We start from the raw sequence: 16,920 nt of genomic DNA on the forward strand, positions 1-16,920 counted from the left end.
AACTTACGAACGGGCGATGGGATCTTAATGAAATTTTATTTTTGGAAGGATATCGTGTCTCAGAGTTCTTATTTTAAATTCCGACAAGATCCCGTGACATTGGGGGGCGTTGGGGGGGGGGGACCCAAAATCTTGGAAAACGCTTAGAATGTAGGGATCGCGATGAAACTTGGTGGGAAAAAATAAGCAGAAGTCCTAGATACGTGATTGACACAACCAGAATGGATCTGCTCTGTTTGGGGGAGGGGTTAATTCTGAAAATTAGAAAAAATGAGTTATCTATAACTTACGAAGGAGTGATCGGATCTTAATGAAATTTGAAGTTTGGAAGAATATTGTGTCTCAAAGCTCTTATATTAAATCCCGACTGGATTCGGTGGCATTGGGAGGAATTGAGGGGGGTACCTAAAATCTCGGAAAACGCTGAGAGTTGAGGGATCGGGATGAAATTTGGTGGTAAAAATAATCATAAGTACTACATACGTGATTGAAATAACCGGAACGGATTCGCTCTCTTTGGGGAAGTTGGGGGAGGAGGGTTAATTCTGAAAAATTAAATAAAAGGAGGTCTTTTAACTTACGAAGGAGTGATCGGATCCTAATGAAATTTGATGTTTAGAAGGATATCGTGTCTCAGAGTTCTTGTTTTAAATCCCAACCGGATCCGGTGAAGGGGAAGTTGGGGTGAGGGCGGAACCTAAAATCTTGGAATTCGCTTAGAGTGGAGGGATCGAAATGAAACTTGGTGGGAAAAATAAGCACAAGTCCTAGATACGGGATTGACATAACCGGAACGGATCAGCTTTCTTTGGAGGAGTTTGAGGGAGGGCTAATTCTAAAAAAAAACAGAAAAAATGAGGTATTTTTGACTTACCAAAGAGTGATCGTATCTTAATGAAATTTCATATTTAGAAGGACCTCGAAACTCAGATCTCTTATTTTAAATCCCGACCGGATCCATTGTCATTAGTGGGGAGGGGGGAACCTTGGAAAACGCTTAAAATGGCGAGATCAGGATGAACCTTGATGGAAAGAATAAGTCCAAGAGCAAGTCCAAGTCCAAGATAGGTGACTGACATAACCGGACCGGATTCGCTCTCTTCGGTGGAGTTGGGGGGAGGGGAGTAATTCGGAAAAATTAGAAAATGAGGTATTTGGAACTTACGAACGGGTGATCAGATCTAAATGCAATTTGATATCTAGAAGGATCTTGTGCTTTAGATCTCTTATTTCAAATCTCGACCAGATCCGGTGACATTGAAGGGAGTTTAAGGGGGAAACCAGAATTCTTCGAAAACGTGAAAATCGAGGTATCTTACGAATGGGTGATCGGATCTTAATGAAACTTGATATATAGAAGAATCCTATGTCTGAGATGCTCCATTTTCAATTCGAATTGGATCCGGGGACATAGAGAGTTGGAGGGGGGAAACAGAAATATTGGAAAACCCTTAAAGTGGAGAGATCAGGATGAAACTTGATGGGAAGAATAAGTACAAGATATAAATGCGAGATTGACATAATTGGTACGGATCCGTTCTCTTTGAGGGAGCTAGGGGTTGTTAATTTGGAAAAATCAGAAAAATTGAGGTATTCTTAGCTTAAGTACTGGTGACCGGATCTTAATGAAATTTGATATTTAGAAGAAACATGTCTCAGAGCTCTTATTTCAAATCCCGACCAGATCTTTTGACATGGGGGGAAGTTGGAGGAGGAAACTGGAAATCTTGGAAAACGCTTATAAATGTCTTAGATACGTGATTGACGTAACCGGACTGGATCCGCTCTCTTTGTTGGAGTTAGGTGGTGGGGTTCAGTGCTTTGGCGAGTTTAGTGCTTCTGGACGTGCTAGGACGATGAAAATTGGTAGGCGTGTCAGGGAGCTTCACAAATTGACTTGATAAAGTCGTGTTCCCCGATTCGACCATCTGGGGGACTGAAGGGAGAGGAAAAATTAGAAAAATTGAGGTATTTTTTACTTACGAGTGGGTCATCGGATCTTAATGAATTTTGATTTTTAGAAGGACTCGTGACTCAGAGCTCTTCTTTTAAATCCAGACCGGCATTAAGCCTCTGATTTTCCTTTTAAGCAATTTATTGATTCTTAGAATTTTGCTAGAGCTCATACCATATGAGTTCTTGGCTCTTGGCTCTTCCGACCTCGTCACAAGTGCCTTATGAGCTATTAGCTCTTATTATTTGATGATCAGCTTTTCTTAGAAAAGAAAAGAAAGAGGGCCAACTTTGTCCATAGCCATAAAGAGTGCCAAGTAGACTTGAGCTTTTCTTAGAATTTCTTAGAATTACGTAAGTTTATGTTACATTATGGATAAGTTCAACATAGCACCAACCAAATGGAATTCCTGCACGGGCCATTAATAATTATAAAAAAAAAAAATTGATAGATTTTTCCTAGGAAGCCCTCCCATTCGATAAGATCTTGAATCTCTGACTCGATTCCACGTTTTTTGAAAAGTTTTTCTTATTTTGATTTTGATTGTGATGATTTAGAGGCGTCAACCAAATACAAAGAATTTGTATTAATTGTCAAATGTTGGACTTGACGTAACTTAATCACTTAGCCTAGAAAATTACATATGTAGTGTGAAAGCTGCTTAAGAGGAATTTATTATTTCTTACACTTTTTCCTTACAGTCTACCCTTAATGGACATAAAAATTTAATTGGTTATGTGGATTCAAGCACAAATCCAGTCGGAAATGGAGTATATGAAGTTTTGCTGCTTATGCCCTATTATAAGACTAATATACTTCAACAAATGAATAGTCGGTAAGTGGTACAATTTGTATTTTAAACAATAAATGTTTTATTTTATTTTAAATAATAGATTTATTTGAATAACAAATAAATGTTTAAATAATATTTGATAATGTTTAAGCAATATTTAAATAATAAATGTTTATTTTAAATAATTAATGATAAATGTAGTAATAATTAAACATTTGTAAAATTTTCAGCAACTTGTTACCAAAGAATATTCGAAACTTACAAGAGTAGAAAATGGCCTTATCGACGAAAAAAGACATCGCCAACGCCACCTAGCATTTGGTCCACCTGTACCATAGCCTAAACTATTTCGTGCTTGTGTTTTTAGGAATTACAAAATAAATGAAGGCTAAAGAAAGCAAAATTATTTTCACTTCAATCAGTTACCACGATTGAATGTTTTAGATACCAATTTGAGCAAAACTATAAAATGAGCACTAGAGAAAATTAAAAAAGAAGCATTATAACCTTTTTGTTTTTAATGTGTTAATTATCTGGTGAAAATTCCAGAATTATTTACTGTTAATTATATGCAAAGAAACTTATTAGTATTCATTCAAACCAGCCTTGCCAGACCCTCTCCAAATCGCTGTGTTCGGGTATATATGTATATATATATATATATATATATATATATATATATATATATATATATATATATTATATATATATATATATATATATATCTATATATATATATATATATATATATATATATATATATATATATATATATATAATGATATCCGTTATAGTATAGAATCCCTTTTGTACCATCCCTTGGTATAAAAAAGAAAAATAAAATTTCTCTGACCCCTAGGACTGATTTGAATTGCTGTCATAGGATGAAATCTATGCAATTAAAACTTTTTTCTTTCAGACTACAAGTTTAGCGAAACTTAAAAACTAACAAGAGTGGAAACTGGCGCTTGTGGCGAGAAAAAAAATAAATCTTTTCTTAAAAAAAGAAGTATAGATTCCTGATATTTAAGAAAAATATTTTTTAGGAGACAGCAAAGATAGTGGGTTTGGGGCAAAGAAATCATTTTATTTCTCAAATGAATTTGGTGCTTGTCCTCAGTTTCTTTCGCTTCTAACAAGCACTAACGTCATTACTCGTAGCTAACATAATAATCTAATAATCATAACACGTTTAGATCTAACTCGCAGATCGTTATCTAGCACTTTATGATTTTGCTCCTTTTCATACCTATCCTAAATTGCATCATATCTGTCTTTTTAGGAACTATAAAATGTGTGGGAGGGTAATTAAAGCAGAATTGTGTCGCCGGTAGACCTAATAGCTCAAAGACGACTAGCCTGCTTAACCTGCCAAGATTTTGTCAAGCTAACATAGTTGGTCTAAAAAAACAAAAGCAAAAAGACGTAGATTAGCTGTCATTTGAAGAAAATTATGCGCCAGCCGGCGTGGGAACACCTAAACTTTTAGAATAGGAAAAGGCTTATGCACCAGCCGGCGTGGGAAGACCTGAGCTAAGATTTTAGAATAGGAAAAGGCTTATGTACCAGCTGGCGTGGAAGACCTAAGCTAATCTTTTAGAATAGGAAAAGGCTTATGTACCAGCTAGCGTGGAAGACCTAAGCTAAGCTTTTAGAATAGGAAAAGGCTTTACTGGGCCTGAAGTATTGAATATTTTTGAAAATTTGAATGCAACATTTAAATCTGAATCCAGATTTTGAATTTAAATTTGAATCAGAAATTTAACTTGTCGAAAAACTAACGTTTTTGTTTTATAGTTATCATTACGTTCAATTTGGATTACGTATTGTTTTTTTTTTTTTTTACTTTCGGAATAGGACAAGATTTTTCTGAGCCTGAAATATTGAAGATTTTCTAGATTTGAAATCAAAATTTAAATCGGAAATCTAAATTCAGAATTAATTTTGGATCTGAAATTTAATTTGTCGAACAGAAAGGCTTTTTGTCTTGTAGTTATCATTACGTTCAATTCTTATTACGTATCAACATATTCATTTTTTTTCACCCCAGAAGGAAAAGTTTTTCTTAGCCTGAGGTATTGAAGATTCTTATGATTTGAATCCAAAACTTTCATCAGACATTCAAATTTGAATTTGAAATTTAACATTAAACAACCAAGAGAGATAAAACTCTACAAAAAGAAAACTTCAAACGAGACGACGGCCAGTAGAATTGAAAGACTAAAACAACGCGGATATTTCGCCTGTATCCAAACAAGGCGTCTTCAGCACAAGATAGAAAATTAAAAGAAAACTAATCTAAAAACAAATAAAAACCACCACCAATAATAATAAATACAATCTTATCACTACTTATCCACGTAGGGAAAAGCAGCTATTTGAGTTACTTCAATGAGAATCAAAGAGCAACTGAGGAAAAATTATGAAAATTGAAGCTTAGTTAATTATTCTGTTGCGAAATAATCCTCTTGTAAGCTAACATTGAAGCAACTCTTTTTGTTCTAGTGGGTAATCTTGTCCCCTGGTGATTGTGTAAAATTTTAATTCCCCCATCGACTATTGGTTCATTTTTCAAAAGAATATAATAAATTCGGTCAATATTTAAATTCCCTGTGTCTCTATTTATTGAAATATTTGCAAATATATGTTTTTTAATTTTTATAGCCTCCCTCGCCCACTGAGAAAAACCTCTATCATTAGAAATAGCTGTAGCCTCATCAAATTGTATAAAATGTTCGGGATAAAAGAATGTATTTTGAACATACATGTATACTGAAACAGTGAACAGTAATTCACTGTTAATTACTTGAACAGTAATGTATATTGAAATTTAACATGTCAGAAAAGAAGGTTTGTTGTAATTATCATGCGCTCAATTCACATTACATTATAACGTGTTTTTGTTTCTACTTTCAGAATAGGAAAAGGTTTTTCTGAGCCTGAAGTATTGAAGATATTTTGTGATATGTGCGAAGCTGTTTCACGTTTACATCACTGCCAGACACCAATCATTCATAGGGATCTTAAGGTAAGTAGCTTTGGCAGGGATTTAGGAAAAGTATGTTAAGATGTTAAGCATAGGGGAAGTAGGGATCTTTGGAGTCGGGTGCAACAGAGGGAATTATTTATATACTTTCACGTAAAGGAAGTACTAGAGAAATTAATCCCACTGCTTTGTCCAAACGACTCCCTTACCAAAAGAAAGGTTTGGACTTTTAGAAGATCTTAGACTTGAAAAAGAGCTAAACACCACTTAAAAGAGCTAGACTTGAAATCCTTTGTTCGTAAGGACGGGGGTTCAAGCTCTAATGTCGCTGATTTTCTGGTTTGGAACGGGGTTTAGTGGCGTATCTCTGAAAGCTTAGCCAGAGGTGACCCAGTTCTAGATGGGTGCCTGAAGAAATTTGAGGAAGGGAAATAGGAAGGGTGTGTGAAAGCACAGGAATACTGGCCTCCAACCCCAATTACACTTCCTGGCCGAATAGCCATGTAACGGGGATTAGCACCGCTGGCAGGGACTGTAAAGTCCAATGTTGTATTTTTTCCCTTTTCTTACCTACTCCTAGACAGTTTCTTAGTAACTCGTGCCATCTGTAAAATGACCTCATTTAAGGCGTGGCTTGTTTCCGTCAGGGTTGTCTGCGAACAGTTTGCTTAACAGCGCCTAACACTTGACTTTATGACTATGCTTCTATTATTCATTTCTACTTTTTGTAAGAGGCTTCTTAATATTTACAATTTATGTCTCTATTTAGGCAAAGTTCAATCAACTGGTTCTAAACAGCTATTGAATAATTCTCATATTGCAAATGCATTGTCGCCCATGGGGGGGCCAATTTCTTACGTTAGGATCACAAAGTTATACAGTCTAATTATTCACATAATCTATAATTCATGAATGGTTCTATTATTTTTGCAATAACTGTTTTCGGTGTAGCTCTTTTTCCAAAATTAGTCTAGCTTAAAGTAAAATTTGAATTTTTTTAAGCTCAACAGTTGAAGTATTTGAATCCCCAGGCGCAGCCTCTGAGGGGACGCCAAACGGATTTTTAAAATCTATATATCTTGTGGTAGTGAGGGGGGGGGGCAAAAACTAAAATTGTCCCCGGGCACTGAAAGACCTAGTTACGCCTCTACTGAAAACAGGACTGTCTTTAGTGGTTTTTTTGTTCTTTATTGTCTATTAAATAAAAAAACAACTTTGCCGCTGGGCCCCGGCACTTGCCACGGGGTTGGCTTCTATATATGGTTTCTCATTGTTACTTGTCTTCTAGCTGCAGAAAATTTACTCTTTACATATTGCTGTCTTTTCAAAAATGTTTGATTATTAAAGTAAGTCCGATTTCAAACAATGATATCTACTAAAGTTCAAACATTTGTTTCCTTTTTCTTAGAAAAAGGAAAGTCCTAAGGACTTGTGCTGCAAATTCATATTATGATTATATATAGATAAATAAAAATCTAACCATAACATCTTATGATTATCCACCTAGCCTATCTTATATATTAAAAACAACAACACATACACATATACACAATGCAACAAAATAGTCCTATTAAATATTATTTACCGATTTCAGCCCCCACCCCACCCCACCCCAAGAAACTGCGAAAAAAGACATCAAAAACCTCCCGCCCTTCAAAATATATTAGTTAAATTAAATTTTTTCAATTTATTTTTAAACCCGTATAAAGTGACAGACTCCCTGATGCTAGCCGGCAGACTATTCCAAACAGAAGGCCCCAGATTATGAACCACATATGATGATCTGACTGTTTTTCTTTTTTCATGGCTTAAAAGTTGTGAATTTCTTGTATCATAATTATGGTGCTCCTGATTCATGGAAAAATAACCCTGAAAATACTCAGGGCATATGTGTTTTATGCTCTGGAATACAAAAATTGATGCCTGGTAGTCACGAATCTGACCAACATTTAAAACATTACACCGGGAAAAGCTAGCAATAATTTTGGATTCAACCTGCTCTTTTGTGTCCGCAATCAATCGAATGCTTTTATTTTACAAAATCTGGATCCTTTTATAACTAGAAAAAATAATTGCTGGCCCAATGAACACAACCGTAATATATATAAGGATGAACAAGGGAAAAATAAATGATTTTTAAAATCGTGAATGGAATGTTTTTTTTTACACGTCTCAGAATTCCTAGACCCCCAGCCATTTTTGCACCATTAACACTACAATGCTTTTTCCAACTAATATTATTATCTAAATAAAACCCCAAATACCTAATTTCAAAAACTTGTTTAATGGGTAAATGTAAAAAAAATTTTTTTATTATTGTCATTAAGTAACCTTCCTGTTCTACTAAAGATAATATAATTTGTTTAAGATGCGTTAACTGCTAGGGAACTACCTACTGTAAAACTACGCAAACGTTCAAGTGCTAAACTAGCTTTATGTACAACTTGCAACAAACAACTACCAATTACTTTTATCGCAGTGTCGTCCGCGAAAGAGGTCAGGGCCTCAACTCTAACATGTAAAGCCAACGAATTAACATAAGATAAAGAAGAGGCCCCAGCACGGAATTTTGAGGCACTCCACAATTAACACCGAACTCTCTGCTTAATATATCTGATAAAGCAACTTTGATAGTCCGGCCATGCAAGTACGATGAAAACCACTTTACACAAGTACTACCTAACCCAAGCCCACTTAGACTACTTAGAAGAGTATTAAAATCAACAGTGTCAAAAGCCTTACGGAAATCTACAAAAACAGTTAAAGGAACCATATTATTTTCAAACGCATTATCAACAAAACTTAAAAGATGGTGTACTGCATGACTAGTGGAATGTTTACTTCTGAAACCAAACTGTCCATTATACAAAATTTTCTTCGAATCCAAAAAATCATACAATCGCTTATAAATAACTTTTTCATAAATTTTACTAAATAAAGGTAAAATGGAAATCGGTCGCCAGTTACAGGGGTCCCCACCTTTATGTAAAGGTATGATTTTAGACCGTTTCAGTTCCGACGGGAAATGTCCTTTAACAATTGAGAGATTAATTAAATAAACCAGTACCGGCAAAAGATCCACCGACACAAAATTAAAAGCTTTTAGGTTCAATCCATCTACACCAGAAGAAATTGATTTAAGGCTACAAACAATTTTTCACTTCTTCAACAGTACATGGTACAAATTCAAACCCATCCTGCATGCTTAAAGGATGTGTGTTAATATTGACGGCACCACCACCTCTAGACACTTCATTCTGTATAACACTACCAATCTTCGAAAAATAATCACCCATGTAATTTGCTATTTCCAATTTATCATGAATAATTCTATTATTAGTTTTAGAATCTGTTATACTCATATCTTTTTTTCACATCCTATCACTTCAAGGACAATTCCCCAAGTATCTTTTATATTACCCTCCTTAATCTTCAAACGGTTTGAATAATACTCTTTCTTTGCATTTCTTTTTGAATTATTTACATAATTTCTCGATTCTTTAAACTCATTTAAGATCAGTTCAATGGATTATCCAGATATTGACAATACAATTTATTTCTTTGGCTTATTAAACTCAAAATTTCATCATTAATCCATGGCTTTCTCGGTTTTGCTTTCTTGCTATTAATTTCTTTCAATGGGAAATTTTTCTCAAACACAGGGTAAAGGATATCTGAAAAAAATATTAAAAGCTTTTGAAGCATCATCCTTTTCGTTGTAAACCATCTCCCAATCCAACGAACTAACTTCATTTTTAAATTTAGCCAGATTAACTTCTTTGATGTCACGCCGAAGAATCTTATTTTTTCTTTTAATTTTACAATCTGATAACTTTTGCAACGAACAAAAAAGTGGTAAGTGGTCCGAACCAGAATGGGTTAATACGTCACACGTGCTATCTTCCACCAAAACTTCACTGACGAAAATATTATCAGTCAAAGTTGAAGAATGGTCCGTTAATCGGGATGGGATAGAATTTAAGGGGAAAAGACCAAATGAAAGCATGACATTAAGGAAATCCAAATTTTTGGCTTGAAGAAATAATAAATCAAAATTAAAGTCACCCACGATTACCATTTTATCAAAATTTTGAATTATTTCAGATATTAAAATTTCAAATTCCTCTAGGAAAAAATCCGGGCTAGCAGTAGGGGGTCTATACACCAATGAAATAAGAAGTGAATCATTATTACTTGTCACTATTTCAAAAGCTAAAGTTTCAATCTTACCTTCAATCTATAAAGAGAAATCTTCCCTTATTTTGAATTTTACATCATCCCTGATTATAAATGGTAAACCTCTGCTTCTCATCGCTGACTGGTTCTTAGAAATAAGTGTGTAACCTGGAAAATTAAATAAGGAAGCAGGACACTGTTCACTAACAAACGAGTCACAAATACCTATCGCTTGCACCTCACTGTCAAGTTTGTTAATTATATCAACTACATCTTCATGTGAAGTAGTTAAATGACAACTCCAGTGGAGAATCTGGAATCCGGATAGCATAACGGGTGCACTCACCTCATCTACTGCAACATATTTACTAAGATTTGCAGGCTGTTTATCCGAAAATTCTGACCGGCTACCAACATCACTCGACAAAATAATATCCAACGAAAAACGATTATTTTCTAACCGTAGAAAACATTCATAAATTAATCATCCTACTTTCTATTAAAGAACTATGACTACGAAAGAATCTAAATACTAAAGTACACATTTGTAACTACTATAACGAGAAAAACAGCATTCAGATTAGATGTCGTCAAGACTCCACAGTTGGCGTGGCCGAGTGGCAGTTCCAGATCGAGCGAAATTACGGCCGTGATCGGACCATACGTTCTGGTTACCTAACCTAACACGAGCCAGTTGCAGCATTTCGCGTCGCTTCTTCGTTAAACTTTCTGACACAAATATATAAGATTTGGCCAGTTTGCTCTTGGCAGCAAATAACTTTCTAGCCACATATTTAGACGAAAACTGGGCGAGTACCGAAGCGATCATATGAGGCCGCGGAGGATTTGCTGGAAGGGCAAATCTATACACTTTAGTTAGTTCCGAAACAATAACCTGTACGCCCATCTTGTATGAGGTAATACTGTTAATACACGATTTTACATCAGCACCCGGAGCTTCTTTGACACCACTAAAAATAAGCGAATCCAGCCTATCTTCCTGCTCAATTTTGTCAAGTCTATTTTCGATCTTTTTCACTCGCTCTTCGAGGATTATGAAGCTATTTTTTAGTGATTTAAGTTGCTTTTCGATTTAATCAAATTTTGGCGAGTACTCGACCATCAAAGAATCATATACGTCAAATATAATTGATTCAGCCGAGTGCGGGAGTTGATTGTTTGTGCGATCAGAAACTTTGCGTGAGATTTCTTCCCTGAGATTCGCTTTTACAGACTATTTGTAGAAACTGTTTGAAAATCATGCGACCTGTAGCAGAAAACGGTGAATTTTGCTGGACCTGACGCTTGCTTGACTTCACCAATAATTTTAACTGGCCACAAGGGATAACCCTAAAACTTAGTAACCGCAACATCTCGGATTTTCCAAGACGACATCGTAAACTACTAATTAGTAACTCTAATTAACATGAGACAAAGACTTACACGCAAGGGGGTTTTTTACGACCCCCCAGCTTCAAATTGCGCCAGATATTTTCCAAATTAGGTTTGCAGCAGGTTAATCCAAATCAATTTCCTGCATCCGGTATGACACGAACAAATATACCGTGCATTTTCGAAGAATTGATTTATTAAAGCAAGTGTAATTTCTAACAACGATTTCCACTAAAATTCAAACTTATGGTTTTATTTTTGAAGGTATTTGAATTGTTGGAATCCCTTGTTAAAATATCTGCAAATATACCAGTTTCTTGCTCTTTCCGCAATTTAATGTATTTTCTTACTCTGTCTGTTCAAAGATATTTGATTATTGAAGCCAGTCCTATTTCTAACAATGATGTGTACTAAGCTTCAAACTTCTTTTTTTAAGGTTTTTGAATTTTTGTAATCCCTTGTCAAAATAGAGAATCAGCATTTGTAAAAATTGCAAATCTTCGTTACCAGTTTTTTGCTCTTTATGCAATTTAATATAAACTTCTCCATACATGAAAATCTTCGATTTTGCCTTATAAGTGTGACGTTATTGCAATACTGATGTATATAAAAACGACGTCACTTACATAAATATTTTTTTCCGAAATTAAAGCTCTTAACGAATTTTCTCAAACTTTTGACCTATCTAAATGGTTTTTTTAGGCCAGAATATACCAGGATGTCAATTTTCCCGAAAGAATATGGAGCTGTTTTCAAGAAAAAATACAAAATAATTCGCTTTTTATGCCGATTCCAAATATATAAAATCTATTAAGTTTAATGGTACCCATAGCAAGCTATGAGTAAGAAATTTCGCTTCAGTTTTGAAAGAAGGGCGAGGGAGGGTACACACCTAGAAAGTCAACCAATCTTAAAAAAAGTCACAATATCAAATTCAGCATGTCATAGAACCCTCCTGTAGAGACTTCAATCTCTTAACAATAAAAATTCGGAATTTTGTATCTTTTGCCAGAAGAAAGATGACTGATGCATGTTTATTATTTTCTATTTCTTTTGCTTTTCTCTGGGGTGAACATGTTGAACTTATGGTCCTAGAAGATCGGGATAGGGCTAATTCAAATGAAAAGTTTTAGTGCCCTTCTTAAGGGACCAAAAGGTTGGAGAGAAGCTAGCCCCCTTTTATGCCCCTTTTCCCCTCAGCATCGTTAAAAAGTCCAGTAACTATGCTTTTGGGGATTACATAAACCCCCACAGCCCCTAGGAAAGGGCTGTAAGTTATGCAATTTATCCATCATTTACATTTAGTATATGTTACTGGTAAATATACGAAAATTTTTCGAGGGGCAGTTTCCTGCGGGGGGGGGGGGAGAAGGGCATTAGCCACGGGAACAATTTTCCGTTCAGAGGAAAGTTTTTTGGGGGGATTTATCAACGGAATTTGACACGGGGAGGGAATGTTTCTTGTGATAATGTAAAGAATGGTCTGAAATTAAATAAAAAACTATTTTTTTCAACTGAAAATAAGGAGCTACATTGAAACTTCAGATGAACAGAAATTTTTCCGCATATGACTGGGACTGTCATCAGGTTAAAGTCCTTTAATCATTCAACTTGTTGAGCCCTTGTTTGAGAGAAGTCTTTTTTAAAAGGATTGTGTCAAAAAATCAAACTTTTAGCGTAAAGCATGAGGGCAGAGGAATGGCAGTCCCCCCCTCACATATTGAATAATGTCTGTTTGTTATAAGTTTTACTGCTGCTTCTTACTTTCAATTGACAAATTTTTTTTTTGTTTTAGTTAACGCCTCGAAGCAATTTTTGTCTTGATTTTTTCTCTTGGTTTTTTCAAAATTATGAAGTTTCTAGGCATTTTCAAATTTGTCACGTTGAATCATAAAAATGAATACGCCAAATTTGACTAGTTCAATTTGACAATTCTTTTCTTCGTAAAAATCCAAACTTTTACAATCTGTTGATTCCCAAAGACAACTACACCGCCAAAGGAAAGGTCATATTCTTAGCTGTTTTGTGTTATGTTTTTTTTAGTGAATTTTGCGCTGGTCTTTCCCCCACGTTCTTTTTTTTTGCGCTCGCTGCTATCGAAATGTACATAACTTCGTATGGAGGTATTTCCAGTACAAGTTTACAGTCTAGTTTTCCTGATTTTTTAAGGATGCATATGGCTGTGCATTACACTCTACCGTCCTTAATCCTTACCAGGTAAGGTAAGGAATGACAGGGTAAGGTAAAGTTACCTTACCAGATAAGGTAAGGACAAAGGTGACTGTCATTAGTCCTATTTTAACCAGGTTTACCGCTGGGAATTTAATATTATTCAAATATTCGCGAAGAATCCTATTTTTTGAAAAAATTCCGACGATATGAAGCAACTTTAATATATAAACTTAATGTAGTATACTTTTAGAGGATAATGTTTCAAACAGTTCGTGGTAACGAACTGTAGTAAGGAGCGACCCGGCTCAATAGTAACCAAAACCCTAAAAAACGGAATTTTGATACCAATAGCTACATAAAAAGAATCGCATTTTAATGCTGATTTTAAATATATAAGTTTCATCAAGTCTAATCTTACCCATCAAAAGTTACGAGCCTGAGAAAATTTGCCTTATTTTAGAAACTAGGGGGAAACAACCCCTAAAAGTCATAGAATCTTAACGAAAATCACACCAACCGATTCAGCGTATCAGAGAACCCTCTTGTAGAAGTTTCAAGCTCCTATCTAGAAAAAATGTGGAATTTTGTATTTTTTTGCCAGAAGGCAGATCACGGATGCGTGTTTATTTATTTTTTTTATTTTTTATTTTTTCCCAGGGGTGATCGTATCGACCCAGTGGTCCGAGAATCTTGCGAGAGGGCTCATTCTAACGGAAATGAAAAGTTCTAGTGCCCTTTATAAGTGACCAAAAAATTGGAGGGCACCTAGGCCCCCTCCCACGCTAATTATTATCCCAAAGTCACCGGATCAAAATTCTGAGATAACCATTTTATTTTACCAGTGCTTACATATAGTAATGGTTATTTGGAAGAGTGCAGACGTTTTCTCGGGGATTCTTAGGTTGAGGGGGGGGGGGGTTGAGAAGAGGGGGATATGCTGGGGGAACTTTCAATCGAGGAATTTGTTATGGGGGAAGAAAATTTCCATGAAGGGAGCGCAGGATTTACTAGAATTATTTAAAAAAAAAACAATAAAAAAATAAATATGAAAAAGTTTTTTCAACTGAAAGTAATGAGAAGCATTAAAACTTATAACGAACAGAAATTGTTACGTCTATGATGGGCTCACCTCCTCCTAATACCTCGCTCTTTACGCTAAAGCATTTTTAGTAATTTCAACTATTTATTCTACGGCTTTTGTGATTCAGGGGTCATTCTTAAGAAATTGGGACAAGATTTAAGCTTTAGTGTAAGCTTTAGTGTTTTGAGCGAGGTACTGACGAGGGGTTGAATCCCTTCATATACGTAATAAAACCATGAGAATACAGAAGTTCGTTACGTAAGCTAATTTGTAAGTTATGTATATCTTTTACTAATAAACATTCGTAAAAAATTGAAAGTTCTAGTTGCCTTTTTAAGTAACCGAAAAATCGGAGGGCAACTAGGCCTCCTCCCCCGCTCCTTTTTTTCTCAAAATCACTCGATCAAAACTACGAGAAAGCCAAAACCAGTTATCACTGATAGTTGAGGATGTTTCAATACTCTGCTTTTCTTTTCCAGGTTAATGTTTGTGGTGTTAACCTTTATAAATAATTTCGTTTGTTGCAGATTCAAATCAGGTGTTGTTTCTATATAGGCCTACTTTTGTATATAGGCCTACTTTCCCAAATTTCCCAAGCTCAGAACTGAAATCCCAAGATAGTCGGTAAAGCTCAAAGATTAGCAACCATGCTTAGTACACTGACTAACGGATTTTAGAGGATATTTAAACTACCATTTTTTAGGTTGAAAATATTCTTGTTGGGGAATCCGGGCATTACTTACTCTGTGACTTTGGATCAGCTACAGCCAAAGTATTAAATCCTCAAACTCAGGGCTCAGCTAGTGTTGAAGAAGAAATACAGAAATATACTACCCTATCTTACAGAGCGCCTGAAATGGTAGATCTATACCCAGGGAAACCTATCACAACTAAAGCTGATATATGGGTAAGTAACTTTCTTCAAACTTGACTTTAATTCTCTTTATTACCACTGAAAATTATGCTGAGAAAGTGAGTAGGGAGTTGGAACATTATCAAGTCCTTGAAAATGCTGTAATGTACCATTTTACATGAAAATGAAGGTCTTCCAGCTGGGATCTCTCTTGTGACTTGAGCTTCGATCGACTAATGACCCCTGTTATCACTGTAGCTTCCAATATTCCAATCTTGGTTCCAAGACTTATCTTCATTTTCTTAAAAAACAAAAACAAACACCCAGGGTAAAAAAGCGCCCTGGACCTTGGTCCAAGTCGACTAATGACCCCTTCATCAGTGTAGCTTCCAAGATTCTAATCCTTTTTCGCAGACTTATCTTCTTTTTCTTCAAAAAAAAGAAAAGAAAAAAAAGGACTTTGGCAATTCTACATTCCAAATCATCACTAGATACACCTTCCTTTCTAATAACATTAACTAGGTAAGTGAAGCTAGCCAAATGGTTGCCTCACCTCTTCAGCTTCCATTGTTCCCAGTCTAAGCGACTTAGCATTCTTAGCGCTGGGTTTCAAACCTATTCCTGTGCCCTGAACTCCCACCCCCTCCAACAAAAAATCTTTCATTTTACTAACATTTTCATCTAGGACGCTCAAATCAGCAGCATAAACGAAGTCTAGGAGAATTTTACTTCCCCATTTGATTCCATGCTCTCCCATACCAATTGTCGTGCTGGTTTGGACAACGTTCATAGAAATGAGCCGTATACATGGGTGATAAAGCATGCAAAGAAGTAAGGGAAAACTAGAAATCTGACTGGAGGGGGGGGGGGGAAATCAAGACCTTCTTCCTACACCGACCGCTGCAAGGACGTCATCCAGGCAAAATTAAAATTTATTTTCTGCTATTTGTTTTAATTTGGATGTTCGCAGCGGTGGTTCTAGGCCTGGTCAGGGGAATCAGTTGCCCCTTCTGTTTTCATTACATTTGAAGTTAAATTCCTTTTTTTTATGTTTTTCAATTCCTATGGTATGCCCCCCCCCAGTTTATTAGGCCTACAACTATTACTGGATGGTCATTGAACGGATGAATTAAATCTTTGCAATTTTTTCCCTGTTTGCATAGTTGATTTTTTTGTGATTCATTTTCACTATATTATTTGTTTTTGTTTTTGTCATTTTCTTGTTTTTTTCTTTTCTTTTTCTTGATAAGATATAAAACAAACTGTAGAGATAGCTCAGGAAGAAAAAAACGAGTTAAAAAGCAGAGCATATGCAAAATAAACAAACGAAGAATATGGCTTTAAAAAGAACAAATTCAACACAAATAAAATAGTGTTTACTAAAAAATATCTTATCTTCAACTTAAGTTGATAAAACAATCAAGTCATATTTTGGATCATCATTTTAAACGATACAGTGTTTAATTTATACAAGATAAGAGATAAGATTTATTCATGACAAATCTCATACAGT

General features: G+C 35.3%; 1 protein-coding gene across 2 annotated transcripts in view; it reads left to right on the forward strand.

The window, feature by feature from the left end:
- LOC136036429 (serine/threonine-protein kinase sel-5-like) overlaps positions 1 to 16,920 on the forward strand; it is a 164,929-nt gene that overhangs the window by 18,854 nt on the left and 129,155 nt on the right. For both annotated transcript variants that reach the window (XM_065718661.1, XM_065718662.1), the window contains exons 4-6: positions 2,656 to 2,789; positions 5,664 to 5,775; positions 15,258 to 15,461. In XM_065718661.1, coding sequence (XP_065574733.1) covers positions 2,656 to 2,789; positions 5,664 to 5,775; positions 15,258 to 15,461 — 450 coding nt within the window. The remainder of the gene's footprint in view (positions 1 to 2,655; positions 2,790 to 5,663; positions 5,776 to 15,257; positions 15,462 to 16,920) is intronic.

Source organism: Artemia franciscana, chromosome 15 (assembly GCF_032884065.1).
Source record: "Artemia franciscana chromosome 15, ASM3288406v1, whole genome shotgun sequence".
Taxonomy (NCBI): Eukaryota; Metazoa; Arthropoda; class Branchiopoda; order Anostraca; family Artemiidae; genus Artemia; species Artemia franciscana.